Genomic DNA, 26,760 nt, shown 5'->3' on the forward strand with positions numbered 1-26,760 from the left:
AGCCAGGTACTAGGACTCGAATACAAGTCAATGGTACCTAGCACACACACTTGTGACCTGGATTGGCCACTGTGGAAACAGTGGGATACTGTTTCCACAGTATACTGGATACTGGGCTAGATGAACCATTAGTCTGGCCCATATGGCTATTTTTATGTTCATGACCATTTGCTGAGGTCTGTTGCTGCCATGACTGGGCTAAGTGAGTTGGGAAAGGACAAGAAACAAGGAGAAAAAAAAAAAAATCCTGTAGGTATGAATGCAAGTTAGTAGCCCTTAAGCCCTAGAGCCATTACTGGAATATATGTTGAAATCATGCTTACAGGCTATTTGTGTCACCTTTGACCAGCCATTTGTATGTCAGTTTACCTACAGTAGCTCTAGTTAGGCAACAATATCCTCATTCTTCCTCGTCTTCCTTCCTCTTGAAAAGTTTCCATCTAATCCCAGCACCAGACATGTGCTGCCAGGTCGTCCAGGTCAGAGGAAACTGCAAGTCTATTTCTGAAACATTATTTTATATAACAGTGGCTCTCAGCTGTTCAAAAGCCAAGACTCAAGCTGATGAAGCTGGTAATGTTTTGTATCTCGATATATCCAGTCATGCAGGCCCACACACACACACGTGAGCGCGTTCTCCCTGGCCTCTATACCCGCTCCTCTTTTTGCTAGGCTTCCAGCAATACCATTCCCCTTCTTTCATGCTTTGTAATCACTTCCTTAGATCTATCTCCTATGCTTCTACCTCCTGTCTATCACCTTCCCTCTAACTTGACTCATGTTCTCTCATTGCCTGGTCCCTCTGCATTCTAGCTTCAATCATCCTGCTTTGCTTTAAGTAGCTGACAACCAAAAGACACAAACTTCCTTGTAAATAGCTACATCAGATCTGAGACACTAATGGGAAAATTGCTCACAACAGGAGTCAATTAAGGATTTACATCCACATGTGAGTAACCCTGTCCTCCCCAACAGATTAACAGTAGCCCTTTTGCAGGTTATCAACAAACCAACATAAAATATACTAAATTAATTTAAAGATCTTCATATTCATTTAAGAATCCTATTCACAGGGATGGGGACAACACAAAATCTGTGGGAATCCACACAGATGGGGACAAAAACATCTTTATTACTACAGGGATTGGGAGGGGATGGGTACAAAATTATGTCCCTGTGCACACTTCAACCTTGCAACTTCAGAACCTCCCTGCCTGCCCAAGCTGGCATCACATCCCTCTCCTCCTCTCGGACCCAACGCAGCTGCTCTCCGCCACTCACCCACCCACCTATAAAGTCAGTCTTCGGCCCTGCAAGCCAGGAGCACCTATAAAGAAAGGCTGCCTGCACAGGCATTTCCCTCTGACCCAGCCTGCCTCTTCCGACGTGAATCCCAGTTTCAGAAGAAGGAAAGGCCGAGTACAGGCTGCAGGCAGCCTTCCTAAATGGCTGCAACTGGCTTGCAAGGCTGACTTTAAAGATCTGTGGCAAAGAGCAGCCGCATTGGGTCTAGGAGAGGGAGGTGATGCTGGACTATGTGGACCTGAGGGTAGAAGGAGAGAGTTGGAGAGGGAAAGAGTTGGACCTGGGGCCAGAAACAGAGACTGACCTGCGTGTGGGAGAAAGGAAGACATTACATGACCTGTTAAATGCAGGTTGGGAAACAAAACTATGTGGATAGTACCCATAATGACTGGGATGGGCTGTGGACAGGTATGGATGAGGACCAGAATATGTCTGACAGAACTTAATCCACTGGACAGAAACTCTCTTCTACTGAAAGAGAAACCGGTGGCATCCAGAAAGGAAATTAACCAATGGAGAAAAAAAGACCTCAACTCTACGGGGGAAATTACAAACGGCACACAGCCGTATCAAAGTAAGCCCACTGTCATTATAGGTCATAAAAAAACTCCATTGTACATAAATGTAAATCTTCTGGATCCTCCAGTTAATTTAGCAGTAGGTGAATCTTGCGCACTGTGATGCATTCAAATAGCAAGTCAACAAAAAGAAAAAGCCGTAGGAGCCACCATTAAGCCATACTGTGTAGCCGACAGAACAATTTCACAATTAAGCACCTACAGGTAAAACAGTCACATGTTCACTTATCTGGACTTGCTGAAACAGATCCAAATAATGTAGTCCCAACGGGAGACCCCGTTTTGCCGAGGCATCGTCAGGGAAGCAACCTTCTTACAGTGGTTAAAGCTACAGCCTCAGCACCCTGGGGTTGTGGGTTCAAACCTACACTGCTCCTTGTGACCCTGGGCAAGTCACTTAATTCCCCCATTGCCCCGGGTACATTAGCTAGATTGTGAGTCTGCCAGATCAGGGAAAAATGCTTAAGTACTGTAATAAATTCATGTAAACCATTCTGAGCTCCTCTAGGAGAGCAGTATAGAAAATTGAATGAATAAATAAATAAATAAATAAACACCTAGAGTCCTTAATGATAACTATCTTCAGATCCCACTCCTGAACCAAGCCCATTACGAATCTACCAGGAATGAGCCTTTATTTTATTATTTTGACTCATTCCTTCCCTCTGAAATTCCCTTCCTTCTGCATTTTGACTCAAACCCTCCTACCCAAAGTCCTCTTATGACGCACCTATTCGAAAAGGCATAAACCATCTAACTGAGTACTGACATTGCATTAGCATTTATGAATCGCTAATATACCCCAATAGGAGTTCAATGCGATTTCCAAATTAATAATCTCCAGGAATTACAATCTTACATTAAAATCAAAGTTACATTTTTACATTAAAATTTAACATTAACATCAAAACATAGTAGACTTGCTCATTTGTCAGAGTGAAATTTGTCAGAGTAAATTGCAGAAAAACAGTTTTTAAAACCTTTACAAAATCATCTGTCAGTGTGAATGAGATATCTCGCAAGCAAATAGGTCTTCAGGCCTTTACGGCCTTTTCTATGTTTCTATGCATTATCGCAAGGATGTGCTGAGACTGGAGTCGGTGCAAAGAATGGCCACCCGGATGGTCTCGGGACTCAAGGATCTACCATACGAAAAACGGCTTGACAAATTACAGCTATACTCGCTCGAGGAGCGCAGAGAGAGGGGGGACATGATCGAGACGTTCAAGTATTTTACGGACCGCATCGAGGCGGAGGAAGATATCTTCTTTTTCAAGGGTCCCACGACAACAAGAGGGCATCCGTGGAAAATCAGGGGTGGGAAACTACGAGGTGACACCAGGAAATTCTTTTTCACTGAAAGGGTGGTTGATCGCTGGAATAGTCTTCCACTACAGGTGATTGAGGCCAGCAGCGTGCCTGATTTTAAGGCCAAATGGGATCGGCACATGGGATCTATTCACAGGGCAAAGGTAGGGGAGGGACATTAAGGTGGGCAGACTAGATGGGCCGTGGGCCCTTATCTGCCGTCTATTTCTATGTTTCTATGTTTCTAAACTGTCATAAGAGGGCATGGTTCTTAATTGTATTGGAAGAGAGTTCTACCACTTTGTCGCTAGATATGGAAAAGATATAGAGTGTATTGTTTTATATTTAATACTTCTAGGATTTGGAAATCTTATCCTCAGATGACTGCTGATCAAGTTATAGTTCTTAACAGATGATAGTTCTACTAAATTCATCATATAATCTGGGTTTTCTTCACGGAAGATCAAGAAAACCAGTGCACATAATTTAAAAATGCCTCTTTCTTTGAAAGGAAGCCAACGTAATCTGAGATAAAAAGGTGTCACTTTATCATATCTTGTTGCTGAGAATATAAGCCTAACAGTAACATTCTGGATTGTCTTAATTTTTTTTACATATAACTACTATACAACCTACATAGAAAACATTACAATAATCTAGTTGAGACAATACAAATGATTGAACTAATAACTGGAAGTGTCCTCTATCAAAGCAGTGATGAATTTGTCTTAATTTTCTCTGTGTTGCATACATTCTCCTAGTTAAAGTTCATGCCTGTGCTTCTCATGTCAGATGCCTATCAAATACCGTACGTATAATCCCCAAAATGCTCAATTCCGATTCCAGTTTCAGTGGGGTATTGTGCAGTGATAATTGTGTATCATCACTCATGCTGCCCGATTCAGGAAAAAAATTTAAATTCAATTCGATTCAGCCTATTCAATTGGTTTTTCGATTCGATTTTCCTGTACAATTGGGTGGTTTTTTTTTCAAACATCATGGTGGGTTTATTTTATAGCCTCTTCACCCCCTTTGCCTTCTCCTAACCACACTGGCGCTGTGGTGTAAACAAAATAAACAAACAAAAAAGACTTTTCCTCTTTCTGTTAAATCCTAGCTCACGTTTGTGGTCTAACACCAGCTCTGGCAGGATACACATTTCAAATCTGACATATTGTAATCAGAAAACAGAAAATAAAATTAGTTTTTCTACCTTTTGTTGTCTGCCCATTATTCAAATTTTGTTGGTCCCAGGCTCTGATTGTCTTCTGATAACTTGCTTGCCAGGGTCTTCTTCTTTCTTTTTTCTCTGTGCTAACCATCCATCTGCCATCTCTGTCCTCCCTTTCCATTTCCCTTCCCTCCCCAGGAGGTCTGGCATCTTTCCTTTTTTTGTCTCCCTCCCCAGATCCACCTTTTCTTAACTACCCTTTCATCCAGCATCTCTCCCTCCTTCCCCACCGCCCCAGGATCCACCATCTCTCCCTTTCTTTTCCCAGCTACCCTCCTATCCAGTATCTCTATCCCCCCACCTCACCATCCCTTGTGTCCAACCTCTCTCCCTTTATGTCCCATTTCTTCCCCCCCAAAGTCCGGCATATGCACATCTCTTTGAACTGCCCCCCCTTCCCTCCCTCCCTCTGTGTACTTGTACACCAGGGCCGCCCTCCCCTGAAGACCTGCACCCCACCCCTAAAGGCCTGTGTCACCACCCCTGAAGGTCTGTTTCCCCCTTGAAGTCTTGTCCCCCGTTAAAGGCTTGTCCCCCCCCTTAAAGGCCTGTCCCTCCCTTAAAGGTCTGCATCCCACCTCTGAAGGCCTGTCCCTCCCCCCTGAAGGCCTGTCTCAACTCCTTGAAGGCTTGGCCCCCCTCTTAAAGGCCTGCATCCCACCCCTGAAGGCCTGCCTGTCCCCCTTGAAGGCCAGTCCCCCCTTGAAGGCCTGCATCCCCCCCGAAGGTCTGCCTGCCTGTCCCCCCTTGAAGGCTTGTCCCCTCCTTTGAAGGCCTTTCCCCCTTAAAGGCCTGCATCCCACCTCTGAAGGCCTTTCCCCCCACCTTGAAGGCCTGCCTGCCTGTCCCCCCTGAAGGCCTGCCTGCCTGTCCCCCCTGAAGGCCTGTCCCCCCCCCCCGACGGCCTGCGTGTTCCCCCGGCCTCTCACTGGTGTCCGGCTTCCACCCTGGCCTCCCCGCACTGTTTACCTTTGAGGAGCAGCCTGCAGACAAGATTGCAGTGCTAGCGATCTTTGTACTGATTCTGAGCTGCTTCCTCTACCGCGGTCCCGCCCCTCCTCTTACGTCAGAGGCAGGATCGCGGCGGAGGAAACAGCTCAGAATCAGTACAGAGATCGCTAGCACCGCGATCTTGTCTGCAGGCTGCTCCTCGAAGGTAAACAGTGCGGGGAGGCCAGGGGGGGAGGGAAGCCGGATGCCGTGGGGGAAGCCGACAGCAGCACTTCCTAACTGACCCTTCCCCCTTGCCCTCTAAAGCAGGTGCGGCAGCGGCCGGCCAGCAAGAGCAGCGCTGCCACTCCTGGTTTAGGGGCCAGGGGGGAGGGGAAGCCGATTTTTTTTTTGTTTGTTTAGAATCGATTCAAATCGATTCACCTGAAGTGAATTGGTGAACCGATTCGAATTGTGAATTGGGCAGCACTAATCATCACTAGTGATCCTAGGTCAGTGGTCTCAAACTCGCGGCCCGGGGGCCACATGTGGCTCGCCAGATACTATTTTGAGGCCCTCGGTATGTTTATCATAATCACCAAAGTAGAATAAAATAGTTTCTTGATCATGTCTCTTTAGCTATAAATTACAATACTATTATTAAGACTTAGCTAAAAGGAAAGATTTATAAACTATAAAGAGTTTTACCTCATGCAAAATTGTCATTTCTTTAATAAGACATTAACTATTTTTTCTGAGGCCCTCCAAGTACCTACAAATCCAAAATGTGGCCCTGCAAAGGGTTTGAGTTTGAGACCACTGGTCTAGGAGGACTTAACACAAGAATATGGTTTTATCCTTGTTCATTTTCAGTTTCGTACTGTCTGCCCAATTATCAACCAGACATATACCTTCACATACAAAATTGTCAGGAGATCCACAATCCTCTGCAATCTTACTTTCACAAGAAGCTATACATTCTTGTTACTCTTTACTTCATTCTTCTTTTCTTTCATTAACAAAATGATGTTCTGCGACCAATACTGCGTTCAGTATTGGTCGCCGCACCTCAAGAAGGACATGGCGGTACTTGAGAGAGTCCAAAGGAGAGCAACGAAACTGGTAAAAGGGCTGGAACACTGCCCATACGCCGAGAGGTTGGATAGGCTGGGGCTCTTCTCTCTGGAAAAAAGGAGGCTCAGGGGAGATATGATAGAGACCTTCAAGATCATGAGGGGCATAGAGAGGATGGATAGGGACAGATTCTTCAGACTGAAGGGGACAACAAGTACGAGGGGGCATTCGGAGAAACTGAAGGGAGATAGGTTCAAAACAAATGCAAGGAAGTTTTTTTTCACCCAAAGGGTCGTGGACACTTGGAATGCACTACCGGAGGAAGTGATCAGGCAGAGTACGGTACAGGGATTCAAACAGGGATTGGACGGATTCCTGAGGGATAAAGGGATCGTGGGATACTGAGGGAGGAGCTGGGATGTAACACAAGTATAGAAAGCTAACCAGGTAATAAGTATAGAAACCCAACAGGTCGTGCATGTGCAAGACCAGAGGGTTAGGACTTCGATGGGAAGATAGGACTTCAATGAGAAACCAAGGTGGCAAGGGAGCCCCTTCTGGTGATTCAGACAGGTCGTGACCTGTTTGGGCCGCCGCGGGAGCGGACTGCCGGATGGACCTATGGTCTGACCCAGCGGAGGCACTGCTTATGTTCTTATGTTCATTCTAGAAGTAGGGAGATTGTGGATGCCTTTCAAGAGGCTCTGCTCAGACAAATGGTGACGGAACCCACAAGGGAAAAAGCGATATTGGATCTGGTCCTCACAAATGGAGAGATTATCTCTAATGTTCGAGTGGGTGCTCACCTGGGTAGTAGCGATCATCAAACGGTTTGGTTTGATATAACGGCTAAAGTGGAGAGCGGCCGCACGATACTTAAAGTCCTAGATTTCAAACGTACGGACTTTAATGCAATGGGAAAGTACCTGAAGAAAGAGCTGTTAGGATGGGAGGACATAAGAGAAGTGGAAAGACAGTGGTCTAAGCTGAAAGGAGCGATAAAAATGGCTACGGACCTTTATGTGAAGAAAATCAATAAAAACAAGAGAAAAAGGAAGCCGATATGGTTCTCCAACCTAGTGGCTGAGAAAATAAAGGCGAAAGAGTTGGCGTTCATGAAATATAAAAAAACCCAAGAAGAGGAGAGCAGAAAGGACTATAGGGTGAAACTGAAAGAAGCCAAGAGAGAGATACGTTTGGCGAAGGCACAGGCGGAAGAACAAATGGCTAAAAATGTAAAAAAGGGAGATAAAAATTTTTTCAGATATATTAGTGAAAGGAGGAAGATAAAAAATGGAATTGCTAGGCTAAAAGATGCTGGGAACAAATATGTGGAGAGTGATGAGGAGAAAGCAAATGTGCTAAACAAATACTTCTGTTCTGTGTTCACAGAAGAAAATCCTGGAGAAGGACCGAGATTGTCTGGCAAAGTTACACGAGAAAATGGAGTAGATACTGCGCCGTTCACGGAGGAGGGTGTTTATGAACAACTTGAAAAACTGAAGGTGGACAAAGCGATGGGACCAGACGGGATCCATCCCAGGATACTAAGGGAGCTCAGAGAGGTTCTGGCGAGTCCTATTAAAGACTTGTTCAACAAATCTCTGGAGACGGGAGTGATTCCTGGGGATTGGAGGAGAGCGGATGTGGTCCCTATTCATAAAAGTGGTCACAGGGATGAAGCAGGAAACTACAGGCCGGTGAGCCTCACTTCAGTTGTTGGAAAAATAATGGAAGTGTTGCTGAAAGAAAGGATAGTGTATTTCCTTGAATCTAATGGGTTACAGGATCTGAGGCAACATGGCTTTACAAAAGGTAAATCGTGCCAAACGAACCTGATTGAATTTTTTGATTGGGTGACCAGAGAGCTGGATCGAGGACATATGCTAGATGTAATTTACTTGGATTTCAGCAAAGCCTTTGATACAGTTCCTCATAGGAGGCTGTTGAACAAACTTGAAGGGCTGAAGTTAGGACCCAAAGTGGTGAACTGGGTCAGAAACTGGCTGTCGGACAGACGCCAGAGGGTGGTGGTTAATGGAAGTCGCTCGAAGGAAGGAAAGGTGACTAGTGGAGTCCCTCAGGGTTCGGTGCTGGGGCCAATCCTGTTCAATATGTATGTAAGTGACATTGCTGAAGGGTTAGAAGGAAAAGTGTGCCTTTTTGCAGATGATACCAAGATTTGTAACAGAGTAGACACCGAAGAGGGAGTGGAAAATATGAAAAAGGATCTGCAAAAGTTAGAGGAATGGTCTAATGCCTGGCAACTAAAATTCAATGCAAAGAAATGCAGAGTAATGCATTTGGGGATTAATAATAGGAAGGAACCGTATATGCTGGGAGGAGAGAAGCTGATATGCACAGACGGGGAGAGGGACCTTGGGGTGATAGTGTCCGAAGATCTAAAGGCGAAAAAACAGTGTGACAAGGCAGTGGCTGCTGCCAGAAGGATTCTGGGCTGTATAAAGAGAGGCGTAGTTAGTAGAAGGAAGAAGGTGTTGATGCCCCTGTACAGGTCATTGGTGAGGCCCCACTTGGAGTATTGTGTTCAGTTTTGGAGACCGTATCTGGCGAAAGACGTAAGAAGACTTGAGGCGGTCCAGAGGAGGGCGACGAAAATGATAGGAGGCTTGCGCCAGAAGACGTATGAGGAGAGACTGGAAGCCCTGAATATGTATACCCTAGAGGAAAGGAGAGACAGGGGAGATATGATTCAGACGTTCAAATACTTAAAGGGTATTAACGTAGAACAAAATCTTTTCCAGAGAAAGGAAAATGGTAAAACCAGAGGACATAATTTGAGGTTGAGGGGTGGTAGATTCAGGGGCAATGTTAGGAAATTCTACTTTACGGAGAGGGTGGTGGATGCCTGGAATGCGCTCCCGAGAGAAGTGGTGGAGAGTAAAACTGTGACTGAGTTCAAAGAAGCATGGGATGAACACAGAAGATTTAGAATCAGAAAATAATATTAAAGATTGAACTAGGCCAGTTACTGGGCAGACTTGTACGGTCTGTGTCTGTGCATGGCCGTTTGGAGGAGGATGGGCAGGGGAGGGCTTCAATGGCTGGGAGGGTGTAGATGGGCTGGAGTAAGTCTTAACAGAGATTTCGGCAGTTGGAACCCAAGCACAGTGCCGGGTAAAGCTTTGGATTCTCGCCCAGAAATAGCTAAGAAGAAAAAAAAAAAAAATTTAAATTGAATCAGGTTGGGCAGACTGGATGGACCATTCGGGTCTTTATCTGCCATCATCTACTATGTTACTATGTCTATGTTACTAAATTATATTGACTATTATTGTACAGCATCTTGTTATCTTGAAAGGTAGTTATATTAAATCATAATTAACCATAATCCATCTACTGCACCTTCCAGATGTACATAATCAGAGAAATGAATCCTTATGAAGCCATGTTGCTTATGGTCCTGTAATCCTCTGGATTTAAGGTAATGGTAATGTAGTATTTTGTCCTTTAGGAATGCTGTCATTACTTTGTCCACCATTGTTTTACTAATAATTTTCAGCTTTCTCTTTTCTCCCATTTCATTTTCAAAACACTTAAGAATAAAGATGGAAACATGTTTTTGTTGGCACAGTGGTTAAAGCTAAAACCTTAGCACTCTGGGATTGTGGGTTCAAACCCATGCAGCTCCTTGTGACCCTGGGCAAGTCACTTAATCCCTCCGTTGCCGCATGTACATTAGATAGATTGTGAGCCCACTGGGATAGACAGGGAAAAATGTTTGAGTACCTGAATAATAGAAAATTTAATGAATGAATGAATAAATAAAATGTCCTATTTGTTTTATTCTTGCTGACACGATCTCATGTTGCAAGAGTCCTTCTTCTATTCACTCAGTCGTGTATGTCTTGTCCCTTCTTCTCTTTGCCAGTCATTGATATTTATAAGACAGTGAGATTGCTGTTGCTACTGAGGCAATTTAGCTGTTATTCATATGCTACTCATAAGATAAATAAGCACTGTTTCACTTTTTAAACTGTTTGAGTCAGGTTTAACATTAGTTTCAAACACATTTTGTGTGAATAAAGTTGAGTGAGGCAGATAAAGACCCGAATGATCCATCCAGTCTGCTCAACCATATACTCTATATAAATTAGTGATTTAAATTGTCCTTTTTCTTAGATATTACTGAGCCAGAAACCCAGAGCTCGGCCCAGTCCTGTGTTTAGGATCCATCTACTGGAGTCTCCATCAAAGCTCACTCCAGCTCATCTAAACCATCCCAGCCGTCTAAGCCCTCCCTAGCCCATCCTCAATTGAATGGCCATATACGTGACACAGACCGTGAAAGTCTGCCCAGTACTGGCCTTAGTTCTTCAATATATACCACTGTTTTCTGATTAGAGATCCTCTGTGTCCATCCCATGCGTTTTTGAACTCTGTCACCATTTTCCTCTCCACCACCTCCCTTGGGAGCACATTCCAGGGTCTCTCCGTAAAGAAGAATTTCCTAACATTACTCTTGAGTCTACCACTCCTTAACCTGAAATTATACCCTCTGGTTTTACCATAACGATCAAAGTAAAGCATCCAAGAAGCTATTCAAGAGATAAAGTTTTCAAAGACCTTCATGTTTATTGTGTTGATCCCTTGTACACCACTAGATGTCAGGCAGCAAAAAGCAAAACAATGGAGACTCAGCACATACACAAACTAAAAGATTTGTCCAAAATAATTTCAAGGGGAGAACAAATTCTCTTTCTTCACACTCTAATCCCATAATTAAAAACCAAGCAAATATTTTGACTGTAGTAGGAAGCTAAATTAGAACCTTTACACTTTTCTATGTCAGGAATAAGTTTGTCATCCATCGCTTCAGGTTCTGAATTTCTGCACGGAGGGATGGGAAGGAATTTTGGATTTACCTTGGGTCTGTTTCAATTTAGCTCATGGTAGGAAGAGTAGGCATTTTCCTGTCCTTAGAGGGCTTTCAGTCTAAGATTGTACCCTGGGTAAGATAAAGCTTGTTCTTACTTGCTAATCCGTTTGTTTGTTTTTTTTCAGTTTTGCTAAACCAGTCCAGAGAAGCAGATTGTGTCTCAGCCAGCAGATGGAGGCAGAGAACACTAACTTTTAGTGACATTACCACTTGTGGAAGGACTAGAACCTTGCCAGTATACAGTATGTCTGTAAAAGTTAAAACAAATACCCTTTAAAAACTAACCAACAAAAAACCACAATAAACTATACCAACAAACAGATTCCAAACAGCTTAGTACCTAGCTCCTAAATTTATTTTGTTGCTGAAACCGATACCTATGGAACCCCAAGCCAAAGAGAAATCAGTAGTTTTCCTATGAGGGACTTCAACTGGTTTAGCAGGACTTTCCAACCAAAGGTATCATCTTCTACTGACTGCAGTAATGCTTCATACATGAATGCAGAGCGGACTAAATTGCTGCTTTGCAGATATTCAATGCAGCCTTGCTGAATTACACAGAACCAAAAGTTTCCTTGGGCCAATAAAGATTTGGAGGCTGTCTCTCCTTTACATGGACCACTGAGTAAGATTTTAAAAAAGAAAAGAAGAGGGACTCATCTTCCAAAGAGATTTGTCACTTCCAAATAGCAGATCAAATTCTGCAGACATCCAAGGCATGCAGAATCCTCCAGCCATTAAGGTTTTCCCTACATGTGTAAGAGGGATGATCCCAGTTGAGGGGCAATTCCCTACATATTTTTCCTGGTCCTCTCCTCTCTTGCTTGAACCATGTACTCTTATCCAAGGGAATAGGTCCTCTCTCCAGGGGAAGGGATTTCCCATTAAAGCTGTGGGATAAATGTCCTTTCAACCAATCACTCAGACAGATATGGGGTATTTGAACTCTGTTTACTTAACTTAATAATATAGTGGATGATAGCAGATAAAGACCTGAATGGCCCATCCAGTCTGCCTAAAATTCACATTCATTATCAATTCATGGTTAAACCAACAATGAATGTGGTATAAATACTTGATCCTGCTCTTTCTTTGCTATTTCTTTGACAGACCACAAAAGTGGGCCCAGCACTGTCCTCGTATTCCAATTACTGGAGTTGCCATCAAAGCCCTCTGCGGACACAGATCATGGAAGAAGTCTGTCTGGCACTGGCAGAGTCGCCATCTAAGCACTACATCACACATGTAATAATAATAATAATAACTTTATTCTTATATACCGCCAACAATCTTGCGACTTCTAGGCAGTTTACAATAAAGAGAAACTGTACGGACAGCGAATTACAGAGTATAGCAGTGTACATCTGATTATAACAACATTAATCGTGAAAACAACAGTTCGTATGCTGCAGGGCCATGCGGCTTACAAATAATTAGAAAAATTCCGTAAATTGAATGGAGTATTCATAGTTAGTGATTAGGGGTTAACAGTTTACAAGTTTGGTTTTGGGATGGTATTACGAAGGGGGGCTATAGTCCTGATTCGTTCCCTAGGTATTTCGAGAACAGGTAAGTTTTTAGGTGTTTCCTAAATTCTCCATATTTGTTTGTGTGTGTAATTAGTTTTTCTAAGTCTTTGCCCCATAAGGCTGCTTGATACGATAGAAGTTGTTGATGGTATCTCTTATATTTGCATCCTCTAGCCGGTGGGGAGACGAATTTCAGGTGGGTTCTTCTCTCATGTCTGTTGGTTGGGAATGAGAAGAGGTCTGTTATGTATTTAGGGGCTAGACAATGTAATACCTTGAAGCAGAGACATCCCAGCTTGAACATCTAAGTTTTGAGTTTTGTACCATCCATTTTCTAATTAGGGATCCTCTATATTTACCCCATACCTTTTTTGAAATCTGTCACCATTTTTGTCTCAACCACCTTCCTCAGGATGGAATTCCAGGCAATGACCACCCTCTCGTAAAAAATAATTTTCTGACATTACTCTTAACTTCAATTCATGCCCTCTATTTTTACAGTTTCTACTTCTTTGGAAAATATTTGTTTCTGAGTTAACACCTTTCAAGTATTTCCCCTATCCCTCTTTTCTTCTAAAGCAGGGGTGGGCAATCTCGGTCCTTGAGGGCTGCAATCTAGGTTATGGCTACACTTCTCATGCCCCCTTGCGTGGGCTCTGTCCAACAGAATCCCAACCATTGATCCTTCCATTAGGGGATAGAAGGCTACCAATGCCAGATGGACCATTCATGTTTCAAAACTGTTCATGGACCAAAAGGCCTCCTAGGGATATCAGGACCTTTATGCTACTTGATCCTGACAATCATACACCAGCATGTGCCCTGCACTCGAGCCAAGAATACCTGCTGGAGGTACCCTCCTTCAGAGACATCAAATTCAAAAAGTGTCAGGAAAAGAATGTTCTCAGTGATGGCTCCAATGTGGTGGAACTCCCTTCCGAAAGTATTAAAACTAGAAAAGGATACCTGAACGTTCAAGAAAGGGATAAAGACTATCCTTTTCACAGACTACTTTAATTAATAATGCAATAGCAACTTAGTGGAAATAGCTGGCTACATCATACTAAGAGCATGATAGAGTAAACGCAGTAGATATACTCAGAATGCTGAGGATATGATAAATAAAAGTACAGATAACTAGAATTATCAGGATGTGTGCAAATCTAGGATGAACATAATACACGATACTGGTATTATGCATATAAATAAGTAGGATTTAGAATGAACATAGTACACAATACTTGTGTTAAGGTGTATATATATATATATTCATAGGATGAGTTTATTATGGTATAAATACGTAATATATAGAGTGAATATAGTATTCTGTAGAGTATATTTAGGGTGAAGATACTGTGTAAATACTGTATACTCAGTTAAAAAGACTAAATGTAAATGATATATAAATACAGCATACAATGATGCCTAAATACACCAAAACCACCATTCAGTACCATATGAAATTGTAACACCATTACAGAAGCTCATTGATTCCCTAGGTACAAGAGCACTCTGATTCCTTCCCTGCCCAGAAATGACATCACCACTGCTAGGATCGCTTACCTAAGACACAAAACCAAGGAAACCTCTGGTGCTCCATGCTATGACCTAACTGTATTAATAACTGTACTGATCTACCTGTACTAGCAACTCTATTGAATGTCCATGTCAAACTGTCCATTGTAACTGACGCAACCTCTTGTAATGTAATCTGACCTGGAACTGAATAGGTAAGGGTGGAATAGAAAACCTGATTAACATAACATAACATAACAAACTAAACTAAACTAAAGCTTAACTTTGTATACTGAGTCATCATTCTGAGAAGGCTCGACTCAGTTTACAGCAATTAAATAAACAGAGAATGATTTACAAATGATAAATAGAAGATAATAGCAAAATTTCAAAAGAATTAATTTTCAAAATGTTTGGCAAATAGAGTAGTTTTTAAAGATTTACGGAAAAATTGAAGCAAACTGGAACTCCTTAAAAAAGGGGAGATCATTCCAGAGTTGAGAGAATTTAAAAACCAAAGATTGACTGAAGATCTTGACTCCTTTAATTCCTTTTTTTAGAAGGAAGGGAGAGTTTAAATTGTTGGATACCTCTTGCAAAGGAGAATCAGTAAACATTCCAAAATAAAGGAATAATAAATCAGAAATTGTAGATAAACTACTGACAGATTGAGGGCTGAAAGAAACTCTCCCCATCGGACTGCTGCATTCACCTGCCATAATATTTCCATCTGAAACCTGGGAACTTGCAAGGCCATATTGATTTCTTTGAGGTCCAGGATCAAACAAAATACCCCTCCTTTCTTGGGAACTATAAAGTGTCCTCACCCTTGCTCTGTAAGATGAACCAGAATGATGGCTCTGAGTTGCAACAGATGGCTTACCATCTCAGTAACAGTCTAAGCCACAGGGAGAAACCATAAAGGTGTTGGACTGGGGGTTCTGTGAACTCCAGTGCATATCCTTGCTGAACCCACCTTAAGATGAATTCCCATCTGTTGCCCCTTGGATTGAGCATGCTGGCATTTATTGGGAACCTTTCCTTCCATCTACTGGGTGGCTATCACTATCCCTGGGTTTTACAGGCATCCTGAAAGGGCTGAGTTTTCTTAAACTACCCCATTGAGGAGATAGAGGTTTGTCTTCCTGAATGAAAAACAACTCCAATCCCTTGGACACAACCTATTTGAATTCCTGCAGCAATTCTTGGCTTGCTCTTTTTTTGGGGTAACCTTTTTGGCCTCACTTTACCCAAATCCTTAACCACCCTTTCTAGGTTTTCCCCACACAGTTGAAGAATTGTACCATATATTGATTCTTCAATAATCTGTCACAGTTTTAAATTGTTTTGTAATTTTCTCCCATCCTTGCCATTGCCTTAGTGGGAGGAGTGTTTTTTCTACAGTTTTCTGCTTTTCTGGAAGAGAACCCCATCTTAAACACTTGGTTTATACACGATTACACAAATTTTAGAAAGACAAGGGGTTAGCTGCACTAAAGTCTCCGATCGTTGCTAAACCAGTTTGAATTGAATCGGATCGGTATTATTGACCCCCAAAAATGCCATGTCATGCCGCCCTCCTCTTGGAACCAATATAGAGGCAGGAAGGATACCCACTCTCCCCTGCCATCGTGACCCCCCACACAGAATTGACTCACACCAGCACCCCCCCGAACTGACCCCTCTCATTCTCTTCCCCATTCCCCTTTCTTTACAAAAAAAAAAAAAAAAATTCAGCAGGAGGGATGCCCACTCCCTCCTGCCACTGGATGTCCACCCACCCCAAATCTCCCCCGTACTTGTTCAAAGGATTCTTAGTCCCTCTTGCTCCAAAATAGCGGGCCTTCCCCTTCCTGATACATTCTGTGATGCATGGGGAGGGGCCTAAGGCCCATCTGTGCCCATAAAAATAAAATAAAATAAAAAAGGTCTCCCTGCCTCAAACAGTTGAGCGGCAGGAGGCTGTTTCAGGGCTTCCCCTGCAGCTTAGCTGTTTGGGATTCTATGCGCATGTGTTGAGTCAGTTTTCCAATGACTGGGGAGTGGGATTAGGGCAGACATCTGACTCAACTCATTTGCATGGGAAGCCTTTTGAACATGGATTGCTATTTGGAAATCAGCTAAAAAAAAATTGGTCCTCAGTGACCCGCACAGTCACAGGAGGGTGGGCTACAATACTCATTTTTGTTTTCCATTCTTTTCCTAATAATTCCTAACATTCTATTTGCTTTCTTAGCTGCCCCTGCACACTGAGTGGAGGATTTCAATGTATCACTTTGCACTTGTTCACATTTTTGATATCCAGTCTCATAAGGTCCCCTTGCATTTTAAGCTGAAACCAAAGCTTTGGGCTGTGTCCCTCCCTTCCGAACAAAAGAAGCCTTGTGTCCTCCCCCTCCTCCCTCTCTCCCTTCCCTTCCCTCTGAAAAAAAGGATCTTCCTCCTGATCCTACCCATAGGCCTCCTGTACCAACTTTAAATCCTGGTGGGTCTAATGGCCTAGTCAGCATGGGAGTGATCTTCTGTCTCTCTTAAGTCTGCCTTCTCTGCTGTCAAAATGGATATCATGACCTTCAATGTCAGTCTCACAGTTGCCAATTTTTGATTGGAGCTGGCAAAGGCAGGAACAATTAACAGTCACTCCTGTCTCTGCTAGCTCCAATCTCAAAATACAGCTGCAGCCCTCAATGATAATCTTGTAACTAGACCACCAGGATTTAAGGTAGGCTGGGGAGGGGGAGTTACAGGAGTTTAGGAAGGGGGATTGGGATGGTTCCTACTGTTCAGGGGGAGGGAGGGAGCAGTTCCTCCTGTATGAGGATGGAGGGATGAACAAATGGACCTCCCCCTCCTGTTTGGAAGGGAGGATCTGGAGAGGGGGGGTTGATAGGAGGAGGCTGTTACCTTCTGTTCATGGAGAGAATGGGGGCCAAGTGGGACCTAGAACTAATTCATGCCATTAGACACTGGTTTCAGTTTAAACCAATCTATGAATTTCAGATATGGATTTAGTTTCAGCCGAAACCGGAAACACAAGATTTTGTTGTCCTCTGGTTTACATGAATAGCTTTCTTGAGATACATTTTTATTCTTATGCAAATGATGATTACTGCACTTAATGATTTTATTCAAAATGTTTATCATATTAATGAATGCATCAGTCTGGTGGAAAACTGGAATTCAATTTACAAACAAACTTAACATGAGAGAAAACAATTTAATGAGGTTAACTATCAGCTCTGACGTTAATTCTATTAGTTTGTCATTAGGAAGCCTTCATCCAGTAAAAAAGTATTTGGGTTGTTTTGAATATTATGCTTACATCGAATTTGCAAGTAAATTAAGTAGTTAAAATAGTTTTCTTTAGACTGTGTCAATTACACTCAATACATTCATCTAATCTAATCTAATGCTTAGTTTTGTATACCAAGACTTCAATCCAGGAAAGCTCGACTCAGTTTACAATGATTAAGTTAGGCCAATAAGGGCATATAGAGAATTATCAAGAAAGATTAGTTTCCAAAATGTTTACAGAATGGTTTTCAGAGACTTACGAAAAAAGGGAAGGGAACCAGAACTTCTTAAGCGAAATGGAAGTTAATGTCTTATTAAAGAAATGACAATTTTGCATGAGGTAAAACTCTTTATAGTTTATAAATCTTTCCTTTTGGCTAAGTCCTAATAATATTGTATATGATCAAGAAACTGTTTTATTTTACTTTTGTGATTATGATTTACATATTTACATATTACTTTAATTCATTTAGATGCTCCTATCTGTAAAGTTAGGAATTTCTATTAAATATTCTACATGCTTCTCTCCTTTCCACTCCTTCCTGCCCTCCATAGTCCTCCCTACCCTCTTCTAACCCCTTCCTCTGTAATGTCGCCTAGAGCTTTTATAGGTATGTGCGACGCACAAATGGAAGAAAGAAAGAAATAAAATAAACATACTGAGGCCTCAAAATAGTACCTAGCGGGCTGCGAGTTTGAGACCACTGGCTTAAACGGTTATGATCTGTTCCACAAATTACAGAAAATCACTGCTGAACTGATCTACAAATCTCACCAATATATTCAATTAACAACCTTATGAATTCTTCGCTGAAGTGAGAATTGCCTTTAAAGCGGCTTGTCTAGTATACAAGATATTTGAAGGTACAAGTCCTGAGAGCTTTATCTGTCAATTGTCTTTTCTTAGATCCTTTAAAGCAGGGCTGCCCAAGTCCGGTCCTCGAGATCTACTGGCAGGCCAGGTTTTCAGGATATCCACAATGAATATGCATGAGAGAGATTTGCTTGCCCTGCCTTTTTGGTATGCAAATCTCTCTCATGCATGTTCATTGTGGATACTGGATACCCTGAAAACCTGGCCTGCCAGTAGATCTCGAGGACCGGACTTGGACAGCCCTGCTTTAAAGCCTTGAGGATAAAAATAAAATTTTAAAAAACTTACTTTTGCACTTTCCATTAGTAAAAGGCTTATGTTGTAGGAAATTTTTAGATGGTTCTTTTCTGCATTGTGTCTATAATTTGGAACAGTCTACCCAAAACATTTCATTCAATCTTACTCCATTTTTCACTGTAAATTGAAACTTTTATATCTTCTAAATTTCTTTTTTCAACCATGCATTTGGTCTTTTTTTTTTATGAGCGTAGAGCTGTATTAACTGAGAAATTTGTACTCTCTGATATCTTGTTCCAGTTAAGACTGTAATATGCTTTGGGCCCTATAAATGTGTAGGCCCCTCTGTTGCTCAGCTGCTTCATCAAGGAGCTTGTATTTTTTTCTCCAATAACGATAATCAAGCATTAACAGCAGTAATTTTGGTAGTAAGGTAAGAAATTTCTTTCTGTCCTTAATGTCAACTTTGCTTGCTGACAATACCACTGAAATTTGTTTAAGTTGCTTGGCTACGTCAGCCATGTTATCCACTGGGGATCTGGTTTTGGTCTCTTTGCTCTTGAATTAATTCCAAAAGCCATTTCATTCTTTCTTGATTTATGTTGAGGCATTGCAATCTGAAGAAATAAGACAGGAGAAAAGAAGATAGGACAAAAATAAAAAGATGAAATTTCAGTTGGGGGGAGCGGAGTCGATGCATTATGTCTCCTTCTTGCTTGGGCTCCCTAGTGCCCCCAAGTTGTCCATATTTGATTCCAGGTTGCCTATGGACAGTTTGCATGACCAACATAGATTTTGAGAATTTCCTGTAATTTTGGAAATCTTAAGTGGCGTCCAGTAAGCTCTTTGCATTAGGAAATAGATCAATAGTGTTATACACGCTGAATGCAATGACTGAAAAGTTGCAGACCATATATTTTCCCATATAGTTGTGTTTTGAATTCATGCTCCCAAATGCTTTGTAGGCTTGTGATGATGAGGAACTTATTACGCTGCAAGTGCTTATATATCATTGCAAGCCTCACCTTTTTTATTAGCAATAGTTTCATACAAATCTTCCCTTTTACAAAGCCGCGGTAGTGGTTGATGTGTAGCAAATGTTCCAATGCCCATTAAAGCCCTATGGGCATCGGAGCAATTACTGTGGCTTTATATAAGGAGCCCAAAATAAGGCAGTTTGGTTTATCTTTTTTTTTTAAATTATATATTTTATGTTTAAATCTGTTTATTCATTTCAAAAAACAGTGAAGAAACAATACAACCAAGATCAGTAAGCAAGAAAACTACCTCCCCCCACACCCACCCCCTCCAACCCCCCCACCTACCCACCCATGGGAACAGTCAATCCAACATCCAACAGTCAGTTAGTTTTTAATTATATATTTATTCAATTTTCCATAAACATCCAAGCATTTAATCTTGTACAGATAGTGTGGTTAACTAATTAAAGAAATTAAGGCATAGTTCTTAAACAAAACAGCAAGGATACCATACTAAATAAAAAAATATTATAGTGCAAATAATTAATCACACTCAAATCCACTATCAGATCCAAGAATTAGAGAGTAACAACATTTCAGGAATAGAAATTATAATAAATTTATGGGACTTAATTACAAATTTTATAAAAACTATTAGCCCCAATTTCCAATATGTTGAAGCTAAATTGATTCAACATACTAAGGAGCTTAAGGCTTTAAAAAAGAGGACCTGACTATTTCTATATCCTTAGTTCAAAAGCTTGACCAGGATTTATCATCTACTAAACAAGTGCAATACTCCCTTGTTAAGGATAATGTGAGTGTCTTAGGAAGAAACTAGAATCACTTGAGAATAATGCACGGAACAATAATTTGAGATTAATTAACTTTCCAAGATTAGCAATGGTAACTCCTAGGGAAATGCTTAGGAGATATCTGGTTGAAATTCTGCAAGTTCCAGAGGAAAATTTGCCACCTTTTTCCAAAGTGTATTATTTGCCTAATAAAGAAGGGAGTCAATTACAGAAAAAAATGACCGATCAAGCACTATTAAATGTATCATAAATCTTGGAAACGTCAGATCGAGACATTGCTATACCATCTACGATGATAATAACAGTAGCTCTCTCAATTGATAAAATGTGGTTGTTGAGGCTTTTCTTTACAAACTAACAGAAAGAGTTTCTTGGATGTAAAATTCAAATGTTTCCAGATCTTTCAAAAGAAACTCAAAAGTGTCATAGAGAATTTCTTCTTTTGAGACAAGGGGTCACCTCACTGGGAGCAACATTTTACTTAAGACATCCTTGCAAGTGTATTATTTGCCACCGCTCAGTTAAATACGTTTTCTTTGAACCTCAACAATTAAGTGCTTTTTTGGCAATGTCCCGACTAGATGAAGGAAAATCAAGTGCTCAATAGTTAATGAAGCCGCTCCTACCTCAGCACTATCCGTAGCTTATCTTGCTATATTTGTTGTATTTTCCCCTTTATTTCTTCACCTTTGTGTAATCTTGGAATCATAGGTTGAGGACTTGAGTGAGTTAGTTTAAAAATGGTTTTCTTAAATTTTTTTTTGTAATTGTATTAAGGTGTAATGTGTTTTACACTTTATGAAGTTGTATTCTCACTATCTCACTTTCTGTACAAGTGTTTTACTTGGTATGTAGCAATGAAAAGTTATTTAAAAAAAAAAAAAATTATAATAAAACTTAAATGTCTGCTGCTAAGCCAGGAATCTAAAATTTACTCATGAGTGATTATTATTATAGTTCCTTCCTTTTCTGCTCGTTTTGAAAAATAAATGATGTCAAATGACTTGGATCAAGTAAAACATATTTGAATGAGTTATATCTAACTATGCATTTGCAAGGATAACAGAGGAAAAAAATTCCTCCGATCTGGATCACCCCAGGTTTTAACAAAAGAAACTGACGACGTATTTTTTGAGTTTCCTTTGAGACATCAGGGAATACTTGAATATTCAATCCCAGGAATTCTTTCCTCCTATTCTTGAAGAATATATTCAACAGCTAATCTCTATCTGGGGATAGTGCCATTGTAATTAACAGAGTAGCAGGAGTAACTAACTCTTGATCAGAAGTTTCCAGCAATGTAGATATATCTAATGAAGCTTGTCTTTGTTCATTTGTTTCTGTCTCTTGATTTTGTTGCAATGTTGGCAGATAATATGCCTGTGTAAGCAGGGGTAGGGATGCCTCAGGAATTTGCAGAATCTCAAGAAAATATCGTTTTATCATTTCTCTGGGAGATATTGAGGAAATCTTAGGAAAGTTTATTAAGTGTAGATTATTGATTCTATTATGATTTTCAAGTTTCCTTCTTAATAAAATATTATCTTTGACCACTAAATCTTGATTTTGTTTTAATGTTATAATCTCTTTTTCTATTTTTTAAATATCCGTTTTATGCTCAATAGATTCATTTTTAAGGCATTAATCTCTTCTTTATGAGTATTCATTTCTTTTTCCAAAGCTTTTATTTGGGGAATAAATAATTTCCCCAAATTTCACAACTAAATCCCAAATAGTTTCAAGTGTTATTTCCTGAGGTTTAATAGGCTCAAAAAAAAAGAGCTTAACATAGTTAGTGAAGGTATAGCCGGTGTTTTTACCTCAGAAACGACTCTCATCTCCCCTGCTTGTGATGTTCAAGCCACAGCTTCATCTCCGGGAGAAAGCTCAAACCGGGAGGTCTCCAATGCCATGCTCACCAACAATTCAGCCTCAGTAGTCGAGAACACTTCCTCTCTGGATGTGTTCTCTTCTCGCGGTGAGCTGGTTCTCTGTGGTGTGGGTTGCGTGGGAGGCACTCTTGCGTCAGGGCTGAGAGTGACATTGAGCCCAGGAATAGACGCTACCACTTTATTCTCCGGCAACGTGTTCAGCGGGCAACTTCCCGACGGTGAGGGTTCCGGCTGTAATCTTCTTAGAAACTCGTCAACCTTCAGAAGAGGAGCTTCTAAGCATCGGGAGGCTCCACTGGCGCTTTTGCCCCGTCTCTTCGGCATTCGCCTAAGCTCCCAAGTTGTTTAAAGAAGAAAAGACTACAAGGTACTCAGTAACATTCAATAGCAATCAGGCTCCTTTTACAAAGGTGGGCTAGCGTTTTTAACGCTTGCACCGGATTAGCGCACGCTATAGTGCGCGCTGGCCAAAAATCTACTGCCTGTTCAAAAGGAGGTGGTAGTAGCTAGTGCACACGGCAATTTAGTGAGTGCTATTCCGCGTATTAAGGCCCTAGCGCACCTTTGTAAAAGGAGCCCTTTAACTCATCTTCCACTAGTATCATTAGTTTGTGCTAAAACAGATAGATATGTCAGATCTTCTCTTAATTAGTATTGCTACACCATTCTTTTTTTTGTCAGCTGGAGAACAGAAAACTGGTAGAGACCACTGTTGTTAATTTTAAGGATTCTGCAGCTGAAAGATGCATTTATTGCAATAACGTTACTTCAGGGTTGTATTTTGATATATAATCTAGTATTTTTTTTATTACATTTTATTGGATTATATAGCCCTTTTACATTTAAGGTTAAGCATATTAAAGCCATGTTACTTTAAAAGCATATTGAACAGATAGGATAATTTCAGCATATTCATTTTTTTTATATCTGATTTCCTAACAGTAAATCAATCCAGGGATGAAATATTTGTGCAGTCAGTAGATGTAAAGACTGAGAATTTATATCCCAGAAACACCAAAAAAAAAATAAAAAAAATATAAGCATATTAATCAATGTACTAAAATTGGATCAGAAAGACCATATAGGCCATGAGGACGCAGGTCTGACGAACCAAGCAATATAACTTAACATAAAGCAAACATCAGTAATTTAGTTGTAAACTTGTAAGACTTACACCCCCCTCCCCCTCTTTTACAAAACTGCTTTGGTCTTTAAAAAAAACAAACCGCTGGCCAAGGCAGTATTAGCACCGAAGCTCATAGAATTCCTACGAGTGTCAGAGCTAATAACACTGCGGCCAGTGATAAAAAGCCTAACACGGCTTCATAAAAGGAGGGGATAGTTATGTAATATTGATAATACAGGTCACACATAAAGAGCACTGTATATGATATAAGCAGAAGAGCAAAACATATACATTAAAATTAGAACTTTATGTTTTATCTATGTTACTTTGTTGGATTTCACCAGGTAATTCACAAGATCCAGACAGCTGGTAAAATCCTTAGTAACGTTATTGATTGTTAATCTCAGCTGCACATGATAGAATATGCCTTATTTGGTGCCAAGCTATTTTAATTCAGGTCTCTAATCCAAAAGTAATTTGCGATTTTTAGTAGTTGCTTACTCAAATCAGGCACACAAAGAGCAAATTCTGACCTTCAAAAATACAGTGCTCCCCCGAGATTCACAGGGATTCCGTTTCAGGAACCCCTGCGAATCTCAAAAAACTGCGAATACTTTTTCATGGGGGAGCCTGAATAGGGCAGCAGGAGAGCATCCGGAGCGCCGCGAGTGCAAGAAATCACTCGCGGTTTGCTCTGACTGCCTCTTCCTGCACGAAGTCAGGCCTTATCCAATTAGGAGCTGCGTGTCAAAGCAGCTCCTGATTAGATAAGGCCCAACTTCGTGCAGGAAGGTGCTCGGAGCGAACTGCGAGTGATTTCCTGCACTCGCAGCGCTCCAGCTGCTCTCTCCTGCCTCTCCAGCTGCCTTCTCCTTGTCAGTGGTTCACAGTCCGAAAATACTGCAAATGACCGGGACTTCGAACCGCCGACTGCAAACAACCAGGGGAACACTGTAATGGGTGCCTTGGACTTGGCTTGCTGCATCATTTCCAGAGGCCGGTTATATTGAAGTACATGACTACTGGTCATGGGTACTTGCTGTTTCTCAATTTCTGCAACATGCGGTCTGTGATAGTACACGATGAGCTTGGTTGGTCTTGAAATAATTTTGAAAGTGTAAGTCAAGAAGAGACGGTTGTCTATCTGCAATAAATTTAATCATATCTCGGCCCTCATGACCTTCTGGTATTCTTAAAATTCTAAAGTTATTGAATTGAGCTCTATTACTCATTTCTTCTATTTCTATTTCCAGCCGACCAATCCTTTGGTCTGTCATTATAGATTCTTAATGTTCTTATCTGGCACATCCATTCTATTTTCCACTTTATGTATTCTTGATTTAAAGAGGATAATTCTGATTTTATGTTTGTTATTTCTATTTTTATTTCTTCCATGTCATTTTTAGTGTTAGAAAGTAATTCTCGTAAAGTGCTCAGTTCATTGAGAATTGCTTGTGAGGCCTATTCATCCTGTTTCCTGGTAGTAGTTTTCTGTGGTGAAACTGGCTCTGAATTTTGATGTTTCCCAGGCTTACTTGTCGACATATCTTCTAACAGGTATTAGCGGCATTATTTTGAGGAAAAATTTTTAAGTATTAGCAATATTTGCTAGAATTTACTGTATTCTGTCGGAGCTATGCACACAGGCTGCCATTCCTGCAGGGCTCACTAACAACCCCCACCCCCATTTCACATACATTTAATAGGCAGGAGTAGGGTATCACTCTCTGTGCTCTCTATCCCTACACTATGGGCTCCTTTTACGAAGCCGCGTAGCGGCTTTATCGCATGTGTCTTTTTATCACGTGCTAACCTCCACACTAGCTGAAAAACTACCGCTTGCTCAAGAGGAGGCTGTAGCGGCTAGCGCAGCTGGCAGTTTAGCGTGCGCTATTACAAAAGTTAAACTGCTAACGCGGCTTCGTAAAAGGAGCCCTATGTGTCTCCCGAAGTCAGTAGTTGAAATTTGTGCTGTTCTGCATGCACTAAAAATGGTACTGTTGATGAATTTTCCTGGCCTCTCTCCAACCATTATTTTTGTTTCGGTTGAAAATTAGCAACATAATCTGTTGGCCTATAAATAAGTTAGATTTCTACTGTGCTCCTCTAGGTTTTAAGTGGTTTTATTAAACTACCGAGAAGCATATTGCACTGTGCACTATTAATTTCCATGCTCTGTATAGGGTAAAAGATTTAACTGCCCCTCTGTACTTACTACTTAGCCGAATCTGACAGCTGGTACTCTCTGCGTCTGTCATAGCACTCCTGAATTCCTGGGTCCTCCCAGAGTTTCTTAGTTGCTTCTACATGTTTTCTTTCCAACGTGCTCACTTTGTCCACCTCTACATCTCTGATTATTAATGCATTTTCCTGGAGCAAAAAAAAGAGATTTACATACTTCAAAAAAAGCAGCACTTCATAATTTTGCAGACAGTAAAAGATAGGAAGGAGAGAGAATTAAGAGGGCAAGCAGGAAGAAACAGGTTGTTATGGTAATCTGCTACAATTCAATCATCTGTGCTCTGGTTGCTGCTGACCTTCCAAGATTTTGTATTTGGGGAGGCTTTATCAATAAGGAAGTATATACAATATAAGGCTAGCATGTGCAAAACAACTTGTGCACTTTTGATCCAACATAATTCTGTCTGAAAAGCACCACTTTTCATATTCTCTACACCAGTGTCTCCCAACCTGTGTGCCCCGAAGAGATTCCAGAATTTTACATTTATTTTAAAAATTTCCTTCATAAGTATACACTACAATAGATGACATGTATGTTGCATATTTAAGAGTCTGTCAATGTTACGAGCGTCTGTGTGCGTAAGGATACATCTGTCCAGACAAGTATTCTTTGACATGATTGGTCCTTGAAAACTAATGGCAAGTAATTTTATTTTTTATGCAGTAATTATCTTAACTTGAGCAACAAAGCAATCAGGACTTTGCTACTGTTTGGATCTTCTTATCTTTGCAAACTTTGATTTCCAGCTCTGACAGAAATTAAATTTTGAAAAAATGACTGAGGATGGTAGATGATGAAATGTGAGTTTGCTTGACAACCATCAAACTGCATTTTGAGTTAATTTGCACTTGGAAATAAGCAAATCCATCACATTAATTTAGCAATTCTATTCTATCTGCTTTAGTTTCACTGTTGTTACAATTACCCATA

The 26,760-nt window shown here is 41.0% G+C and overlaps 1 protein-coding gene across 1 annotated transcript in view; it reads right to left on the reverse strand.

Annotated features, from left to right (window-relative positions):
• The window catches only part of LOC117351584 (guanine nucleotide-binding protein subunit alpha-14), a 343,853-nt gene that overhangs the window by 28,935 nt on the left and 288,158 nt on the right, over positions 1-26,760 (reverse strand). The window contains exon 3 of the mRNA XM_033927074.1: positions 25,804-25,958. Within this exon, the coding sequence (XP_033782965.1) occupies positions 25,804-25,958 (155 nt within the window). The remainder of the gene's footprint in view (positions 1-25,803; positions 25,959-26,760) is intronic.

The sequence above is a fragment of the Geotrypetes seraphini genome, chromosome 1 (genome assembly GCF_902459505.1).
Source record: "Geotrypetes seraphini chromosome 1, aGeoSer1.1, whole genome shotgun sequence".
NCBI lineage: Eukaryota > Metazoa > Chordata > Amphibia > Gymnophiona > Dermophiidae > Geotrypetes > Geotrypetes seraphini.